We start from the raw sequence: 9,995 nt of genomic DNA, 5'->3' as shown, positions 1-9,995 counted from the left end.
ATATATATCTGTTTTATTTATTTATATAGTCACAAGTCTGGATATTTCTCGAGATTTTGAAATCCTTTACTATGTACATTATATGCACAAGGAGTGCACTAGTCTTTTATTATATAAATAAATTGTAAAAAATGTAATTGTAAATGGAAATATTATTATACCAATTATAAAAAAAACCTAATTATAGGAACTTTTTGTCTTTACAGAATTATAGAGATATACATTGCACGTTTATATACATGTAGATAAATTTGATACTTAAATACCTTAATCTCTGATAAAACTATAATATCAAGATAATGATATTATCAGTTTTACTTATTAAAAAGAGATTGTGTAAACAACATATATTTAATAGGAAAGGCATCTGTCTATATATATATACTGATATAGAGATATCAATCTCTTAATAATTCGCAAACAATCTATATAATTTGCATCAATCTATATATATATACACACACACACACACACACACACACACAGATATATATATATATATAGGCGGGATGCGATGGCACACGTATCTGCATGCATGCATATACGCTCGTGCACTTACACACACATATATATATATATATATATATATATATATATATGTGTGTGTGTGTGTGTGTGTGTGTGTGTGTGTGTGTGTGTGATGTCTATCTCACATATTAGAATGAAAAGATAACTTTCAGATAGATAGATAAATACTTAAAGGTACTCACCGGTATTTTACTGGTCTTCAAAAAATCTAGCAATGCTTCAAGGGCTCCCAAAGTTGACGCCTGGACGTAAACTCCTCGTTCAGCTAACCGTATATTTCCAAGAGCACTAGATAATTCCTTTGCTATTTCTTCTTTTAATACATCCACTTCATCTGGTTTTTGTGCAACTTGCAAATTCAATCCTGTACATAAATATTAATTCGTGTTACTAAATTTTTCAAATATAAAAACAAATATATATATATATACATAATATATTTTTGCATTGTGACTATCAAAAAAGCCAATCATTAATAATCTTGAAAGTAAATTGCATACCAGCAATGGCTTTCTCTAAATCCTTTGCGGCAATTTTCACTCCTTGAGCTGCTTTGACTTCGCGATGTTCGATATACGCACTCTGTGGAATGAAAAACGATATATATACACGATACAATAAATATTATATTACAAAAAGATATACAAATAAAAGATATACAGAAAAAAATAACTAATGAATAACATTTCATTATTTTCAACTCACAGAATGTAACAGATTTGATAAATTACCTTAACTCTTAATTCTTTTAACGGTTGCGGCATAAGAAGCGAGCGAATTTGCGTTACAATAGGCCCATCCGTACCAGCGATAATGACTGTATCGCCTTCTTTTAACATTCCATTGACTAGAATACAATCTATCGTAGTGCCGAGTCCAGGCAATGCTTTGACCTCCAATACGGTAGCCTGAAGTTCTTCACTGTACATCAATCTCTTAGCCAGAGGACCCTGACAGGCATCAACTATTAATGCCAACAGATTACCCATGCCTTCGCCTGTGTATTGTGATACAACAAAATGTGAAAAGTCATTCTAATATTTTCATCAAATGCTATGTCTCATCTTGAAGCATATGTAACTTATTCTATACCTGTTATAGCACTGGTAGGAACTAAAGATACATAATTCCTAGGATCTGGATTCTCATAATACAATGCCGCATTGAGACCTTGTTCAGCAAACTGCACAATTACGTCCTTTGACCGCTTTTCGAATTCTCGCTGAGTATTAGGTGCTTGATTCTTCACTATATCTTGAACATCCTTACGACTCATAGTTTGCCAATCGTATAACCTGAAAAGATTAAATCATGACGATATATTTCTAAAATGTATATTATTTAATTGCAATAGCAAATTGATCACTTAATGCGAAAAATTACCTATCAATTTTATTAAGGGCAACAACAAAAGGACATTTTTTTACTTTCAATAAATTGATACTCTCTATAGTTTGCGGTTCCAACCCATGCATAATATCTACAACTAAAATTGCTATATCGCAAAGAGAAGATCCTCTGCTCCTGAGGTTACTAAATGATTCGTGACCAGGTGTATCTATGATCAAGAGACCAGGAATTTTAAATTTCTTGTCAGCAAACTAAAAACAAGAGAAGAAACAATGTATGTTGTAAAATATTTAAAAGACTTCAATATCTGAGGACTTGGATCTAAAATAAAAACACTTACGCCTTTTACATGCTTTGTCGAATCTTGGATAGCTTCAATCGGTACATTAGTAGCACCGATTTGTTGAGTTATACCACCAGCTTCTCCATCCTGTACATTCGTTCTCCTGAGTTTATCCAGAATCTTGGTTTTGCCAGTATCTACATGGCCTAAAACGCAGACTACGGCAGCTCTCAGATTATCTAAAGATTTCTTCTTTTCAGCTTCTATACGACGATTTTGAATTCGTTCTCTTGCACGTTCCTTTTTACGTGCAGCATCTGGCACTCTATCCTCCACCTCACTGTCTTGTTCACTATCTTCTTCAGATTCAGATTCACTCCCACTTTCGCTTTCTATTTCACTTTCGGAGGATTCTTTCTTTTCTGATTCAGTAATAGTAGACACTTTTTGAACAGCTTCTGCCGCTGTTTCGGATGTCTTGAGAATATTGTCCGATTTATCTAAATTTTATTAATATAATGTGTAATTATTCTAATCACTATACAAACATAATTATATGACAATTGTATGACAATTGTAATGTGTATATATTATTGTAATACCTTCATCTTCCTGTTCATCTTCAGTGGTGTCGGCATCCCATGAATCCTTGACATCATCTTCTTCCTTCTTCTCCTCCTTTATTTCCTTTACCAGTTCATCTACAATTTCTACTTGCACTTGAGCCGCTGATGTTTCAATTTTCTCTTCCTCTTTTTTCTCCACACTACCTTGTTGTTTCATTTTGTTTGGCCTGATTCGAGTTCCTAAAATAATTCAATGATTAATATAACTTTATATAATAAATAATATAACTTTATATAATAAATTTTGGTTATATTTTTCATATATATGCAATTTGCAAAATACCTGGTCTAGGCTTTTTTTCTCCTACATCTGGCAAATCCAGACCCTGAGCTTTAAGTGCTTCAATCATCGCTTGTGCTCTAGCTCTGTCCTGCTTTTGTTTTGTAGTCAAAAACTTTCCTTCTGCTTTCAGCCTCTCTTTCCGCTGTTTTTCTTTCAATTTCTTCTTTTCTTTACGCTCTTGTTCAAGTCGCAATTGTTCTTGCCTAGCTTGCTCCCGTAATTCCTCTTGCCGTATCCTTTCCTCTTCCTCGCGCTTTAATCTCTCTTCCTCTTCTTTTAATTTCCTTAAAGCCTCCTGCATAGCAGCAATAGTTTTCTTTCCAGGACCTTTGCCTATTACAAAATCATATATATATATATTTATATACGTATATATTAATAAGTTAATGCAATTACCTTTTTCTTTAGTTTCTTCCTTAACTTTTTTCTTTTTCTTCTTTGAACCATCTTCTGGTTCAACAATATCACCATCGGCTTCCACAGTATCCTGTTTCTTTTCAGATACCACTTTATCATTTGTTTTCTCATCAAAGACTGTAGCTTTGATTGTTTCACCATTCTCTGCCTGCTTGTTAGTTTCCTTAGTGACTTCCTATCATAATAAAAGTTAAATAATACAAATTTCAATAGTATATGTAGAAAAAAATACTCTACTACTTTATAAATAAAAAAATTTTATAAAAGAAATACCTCTATATAAAATAAATAAATTACATATTGTTTACTTACTATTTTTTTTTGAGCCAATTTCTTTTGCTTCTCCCTTTCTTTCTTCTCCTTTTTCTTTTGCGCTGCTGTTTTTACAGTAGTAACTTCAATGTCCATATCAGTATCGTCTAATGATGCTATTATATTATTGTCTGTAGCTTCATCTTTAATGTCATCTTTTTCAGCCTTTTCCTTCTTCTTATCCGTTTTCCCTTTTTTCTTTTTATCTTCATCATCAATCTGTTGCTCGTTTGATTCCAACTTGTTTTCAACTTTATTGTCATTAACTGATTTCTCTCCAGAATATTCCAGTGCCAACTCTGCCAATACTTGTTCAATGTCTTCGTCACTATCATTGCGCTTTCTCCTAGCTATTAATACAAATCACAAATATCATTTTTATATTGATAGCCACTAGCTGAATTACAATCAAATTTATTGTGTATATAATAAAATGTGCAACGTTTCAAAAAATTTCATAAATCAGTTTATTTTTGTTGATGAAAAAATAAAACTTCAATTCAATAAAAGATCTGTATGTATAAACATAGCAAAGAAAAGAAAAAGAAAATAAAAAATTAAGATATATAAAACTGTTTTATGTAAAATAACTACAAGATGTTGATGATAAGGTTTTGAAGATATCAAACTAATAAGTATAAATGTATAAAGATAATGCATATAAAAATATAATTCTACATGTAAAGCTTAATATATTAATATTTAATAATTTTATAAATATAAATAATGTAACTTTTCATTTTCAAAGATATTCAAACAAACAATAAATTGGTTAAGAAATTTATAGTTGTGATAAAGTATAGATATAATAATATACGAAACTGATACAATTCAGAGGTCACCAACTTTCACTACGCATCAAGAATGAACAACTTTCACTTACGATATAATTAATTAACTGACAGAGCGACTCATATATTGCAGAAATTTCAATCAATTCATAAAACTTATGCACATTCTTGTGCATAGAATTTGAGCTTATAATATTACCTAACATCGGACATTATTGGAATAAGTCAAGGACTAGTATTACAAAAATTAGTGGTATAATTTTTTCCACTTCAGGCATCCATAGTATCGCGTAGATACCGACATGGAACACATCGAATATCATAATCGCCATATGTCGCACCGAGAAGAAAAAAAAATTAGTAAAAATCTGTATGTAACGCGAACATGTTGTTCGCGATTGAGGTTAGGTAGCAGACGACATTTGCCACATCAGAAAAGGAAAGCGTACATATGTTAATTCGACAAGTACGTTAATTCGACGATACAATATGCCCGAAACAATATTTGTATCGTTCGGCGACATCGCCGATTTAGCTAACCTTTTTTGCCCTTTTTCGGCTGAGATTCCTGCATGTTGGCTCGCTGCGGTGGACGACTGCTCCGTTCAGCTTTATACCGACTCTTTTACCCCACGTTCCGATACGACTGTTTCGGCGATTGGATTCACCGAAGCGTTTGTTGAAGCTTTCTGGACAGCTCGATATTCTGCGTGCTGCTGCGGACAAATCATGCGATATTCAAAACGCATGTAGAATTTCTCGTGTGCGTGCTCGGCTGCTCGGTCTCTCAAAAACAGGGCGGTACACAGCTGACGGTTGACGGTACGCGGTGCGCGCAACTACAAACATGTGGCTTTTTGACTTGACTATATAAGACTGCGTTCCGAAATTCACTGACTGCCATTATTGGAAATATACTATAAATATTACTATTTATATTATTATAAATTTCTAGTACTGGAAGTGAATTTCGGAACGCAGTCGTTAGACGCGTCCAGAAGAACAAAGTTAGTAGCAATTAGTTTACAATTAGTAGCAATCAAGCAAACATGATTGGCTTTTACGTTTAGAGTCAACAAATCAACGTCGAGCATTGACAAGACGATAACTCAGAACATTATCAATTGTTACCATATTTATTTTATTTATTTCTTTCAAAAATAAAATATCGTTTAATTAAAAATAGAATTTAAGAAATTAAATTCCAAGTGAAAATAATATTTTTCAAAGATAAATAATTTTAAAACGGATAGTACATCAGATCGTGCTGGACATAATTAGGGCCGTGGCACATAAAAAAATTTAGGGCCACCGCACAAGCTTTTCCGTAAAGCCCGCTCTACATTGATCGCATGTCGCCAGTCGCAAGCAAATCGACCAATCACAGTCGAATATTCGACGGAATAATCGACTGTGATTGGTCGATTTGCTTGCGACTGGCGACATGCGATCAATGTAGAGCGGGCTTTACGGAAAAGCTTGTGCGGTGGCCCTTAACCCTTTATATATAACCTTAAGCCCGTATCAGACTAGGTATTGAAGATTGAAATTTGACCAATCAGGATAAAAGGAACTTTGACCTTGAGTGACCTTTTCAAGGTGAGGTCAATATGGTCGATGTTTTCTTAAATGGAACCCCTCATTTTTTATTACATATTCTTGTAGCTTATTTCGAGAGCTTTTCAAAACACTATAATAAAGTATTTTTTTATTAAGTACTTTTTGAGTTATTTTATATTTTAATCTGACATATTTTGATATAAAAATTAAAATATCTCGTAAAATATTTAGTTTTCGATATTTAGTTTTTGATAATATTATCGTAATACTTTTATGTACAGAATAATGAGACAAATAAATTAGTGTAAAGAAAAAAACAAATAATTGTTTTAAAAAAATACATTGTACATAATTACATACTTTTCCTTAAAAACAATTATTTTTTTGGTAATTATTCAGAATCACGGCTCCACCTGCAAATGGGCTGCAAATTTTTTTACGGACTTTTTATGTTTAGAAAGAAATATAAATAACCATTTTTAGTTGGAGGATGCCCAAATATAAAGTTATAGACCAAAAAAGGGTAATTATTTCGAATAAGGTCTTTTCTGAATTTTGACAAATATGACTTTCCATTTAAGAAAATATCGATCACATTGACTTGGCCTTGAAAAGGTCACTCAAGGTCAAGTTCATATTTTCATCATGTGTCCCCCTCTGAACCCTACAACTTTTGTATAAAACATTTTTTTCCATCTTGCTTACTTTACGAGATATTTGCGTGCGTTGATTAAAACGACTCACCCTGTATATTCATGAATCTAATATAAAATATGGGCTGAAAATATGAGTAATTTTGAAAAGGAATGCGTTTTAATGTGGGACGAAATAAGTATAAAAGCTATTCTTCAATATAACTCCAAAGATGATCTTGTAGAAGGATATCAAGATTTGGAACATCTTGGTAGAACGAATAATTTTGCAAAACATGCTCTTTGTTTTCTGCTTCGAGGTTTGAAAAGTTCGTGGAAACAACCTATAGCTTATTTTACTTCACATGGAAATGTTCATGGACGCGATTTAAGTATTATTTTAACTAAAATAATAGAGTCAATATCAAAAACAGGACTTATATTGAAAAGTATGGTATGTGATCAAGGACCAACAAATCAAAAAGCTATTAAATATTTAAATATTTCAGAAGAACGCCCATATTTCGAGTTAGAAGGCTATAAAATCTTTTTTAATTATGACGTGCCTCATCTTATTAAAAGTATTCGAAACAATCTTTTAAAACAAGATTTTATTATTGAAGGAAAAATTATTTCGTGGAATGTTATACGCGAACTTCGAGAATTTGAGCGAAATAATATGTGTAGAGCAGCACCTAAATTAACTGATCGTCATGTAAATCCAAATAATTTTGAACGTATGTCTGTTAGTTTAGCTACGCAAGTTTTTAGCGCAACCGTGTCGGCCGCATTAACTATAGGTAAAATTACGGGTGATTTAAAACATCCTGCTTGTGAGGCAACTGCGAATTTTATAAAAAGAATGAATGATCTTTTTGACTGTTTAAATAGCCGTCGAGCGTATGATTCGAATCCTTATAAATGTGCATTATCTGAGAAGCAGCCACAAATTGAAAGTTTTTTAAGAGAATCGTATTCGTGGTTTAATGAATGGCATACAGTTTCGGGTAATTCATTTCCTTGCTTTGCGGGAATAAAATTAACCGTTAATAGTATATTAATGCTTTGGGAATCTATGCATTTATATAAGGAAAGTGTCTTTATTTTCGCTCTGCCTGTTCTATAAAGCAGAGATATTATGAAGCAAAGTCGAAATGTGGAAATTTTCATGTAAGAAACGTCTTCATCATCGTCATCATCATCGTCGTCTTCCTGGTCGTCGCCCCTTTACCGCTATATATGTACACAACACATGCATAGAATATAGTGGTATTATGCTACACGTATATATACACGTACACAACACACATGTAATAATGGCAATGTATTTCTTGTACGGTTGGCGTCTTTGACGAAAGATTGCGCTAACAGCGCTTCGTGATATTACTGCTCGCATCCATACTTGCTTTTGACAGGTATAGGTTAAGTTTGCAAAATGCCGGGTGCAGTGTTCGTACGCTTTCATTTATAAAAAAGTAAAGATGCAAAATTCTTCGTAATACTTGTGGATAGTTGGATCAGGTATATCTCATTTATATTAGAGAAAACTAAAACATTACAAAAGTAATTTATGTATATGTAAAAACAGAACAAAACATAGCAATACATATATTTATAAAAAAAAAAGATGTCGTCTGCGTAGAAAATTGCGCAGAATCTAATTTCAGCCTAGAATCTATCTCTTTTAAATTCTGCGCATTTTTCTGCGCAGACGCTCGACGCTTAATGCTGCCATGTAAAGGCACCTTTACTGCTTGCATGCATCCATACTTGCTTTTGACAGGTATAGGTTAAGTTTGCAAAATGCCGGGTGCAGTGTTCGTACGCTTTCATTTATAAAAAAGTAAAAATGCAAAATTCTTCGTAATACTTGTGGATAGTTGCATCAGGTATATCTCATTTATATTAGAGAGAACTAAAACATTACAAAAGTAATTTATGCTACGTGTAAAAACAGAATAAAGCATCGCAATACATATATTTATAAGAAAGAGATGTATGTATTCTATAATATGTTTACTATAAGATATGTTTGTGTATTCTATAGATTCAACTATCCAGAAATATCAGGAAGAATTTTGCAGCTTTACTTTTTTATAAATGAAAGAGTGCTACGCTATATAATGTTGCACTCTGGAAAATTTAACGTCAAATACCTGTCAAAAACCAGTATGGATAACCGCGAACAGTAATATAGGCATACGCACACAAGAATCTAGTATATTTGAATGCATTTGTTAAAGGAGTGTCATCATATAGTTATTCGTCATGCACCATATGACTACAGATAAGTGTAATAACATTGGTGAAATGCAGTCTGTGTGTAAAGTTAATGCATGTCTTATGAATAATTTATAAATATACATTTATTTTTCAGTGGAAGTAGAAGAATTTTTCAAGCTGTTGATAAGATTTTGACAAAGCCTGTGGCATCATGTTTATTGCAAATCAACATATTATAGTTAATTCTTATTTCGATGCGAATGCATTGCTTGAAATAGATGAAGCATGTTCTAGTATTGTTAATGAATATAATAGATTTGTTACGTTGTATTTTTCTATCTGTCGGAATGCTATTTGGTATATATATTTGACAGAAGAAATTTATTATTAAAACTGATATTATTGATTATTTTGTTCTTTTTAGTATTGAGACAAGGATTGGATGCAATATGTTGGTTTGCAATAGACGTGTTGCCGCAGACTTTATCAAAATCTTAACAGCTTGAAAAATTTTTCTAGTTCCATTGAAAAATAAATGTATTTATAAATTTATTATAAAAATTTATAAATTATTAAAAAAATAGATAATTATAGTTATTCGTCGTGCATCATATGTAACTATAGATAAGTATAAAAAACATTGGTGAAATGCAGTCTGTGTAAAGTTAATGCATGTCTTATGAATAATTTATAAATATACATTTATTTTTCAGTGGAAGTAGAAGAATTTTTCAAGCTGTTGATAAGATTTTGACAAAGCCTGTGGCATCATGTTTATTGCAAATCAACATATTATAGTTAATTCTTATTTCGATGCGAATGCATTGCTTGAAATAGATGAAGCATGTTCTAGTATTGTTAATGAATATAATAGATTTGTTACGTTGTATTTTTCTATCTGTCGGAATGCTATTTGGTATATATATTTGACAGAAGAAATTTATTATTAAAACTGATATTATTGATTATTTTGTTCTTTTTAGTATTGAG

At 31.9% G+C, this 9,995-nt stretch overlaps 1 protein-coding gene across 1 annotated transcript in view; it reads right to left on the bottom strand.

Annotated features, from left to right (window-relative positions):
* Positions 1 to 5,533, bottom strand: part of LOC115234828 (eukaryotic translation initiation factor 5B) — a 15,300-nt gene extending 9,767 nt beyond the window's left edge. The window contains exons 1-11 of the mRNA XM_029806177.1: positions 5,131 to 5,533; positions 3,800 to 4,149; positions 3,467 to 3,662; positions 3,071 to 3,403; positions 2,764 to 2,967; positions 2,219 to 2,661; positions 1,912 to 2,129; positions 1,621 to 1,823; positions 1,260 to 1,525; positions 1,029 to 1,110; positions 711 to 892 (exon numbers count right to left, since the gene is read on the bottom strand). Coding sequence (XP_029662037.1) covers positions 711 to 892; positions 1,029 to 1,110; positions 1,260 to 1,525; positions 1,621 to 1,823; positions 1,912 to 2,129; positions 2,219 to 2,661; positions 2,764 to 2,967; positions 3,071 to 3,403; positions 3,467 to 3,662; positions 3,800 to 4,149; positions 5,131 to 5,164 — 2,511 coding nt within the window. The 5' untranslated portion in view covers positions 5,165 to 5,533. The remainder of the gene's footprint in view (positions 1 to 710; positions 893 to 1,028; positions 1,111 to 1,259; positions 1,526 to 1,620; positions 1,824 to 1,911; positions 2,130 to 2,218; positions 2,662 to 2,763; positions 2,968 to 3,070; positions 3,404 to 3,466; positions 3,663 to 3,799; positions 4,150 to 5,130) is intronic.
* Between the last annotated feature and the right edge of the window lie 4,462 nt (positions 5,534 to 9,995).

The sequence above is a fragment of the Formica exsecta genome, unplaced genomic scaffold (assembly GCF_003651465.1).
Source record: "Formica exsecta isolate Colony F162 unplaced genomic scaffold, ASM365146v1 scaffold21, whole genome shotgun sequence".
NCBI classification, from domain to species: Eukaryota; Metazoa; Arthropoda; class Insecta; order Hymenoptera; family Formicidae; genus Formica; species Formica exsecta.
This window is presented reverse-complemented; position numbering and strand designations above follow the sequence as displayed.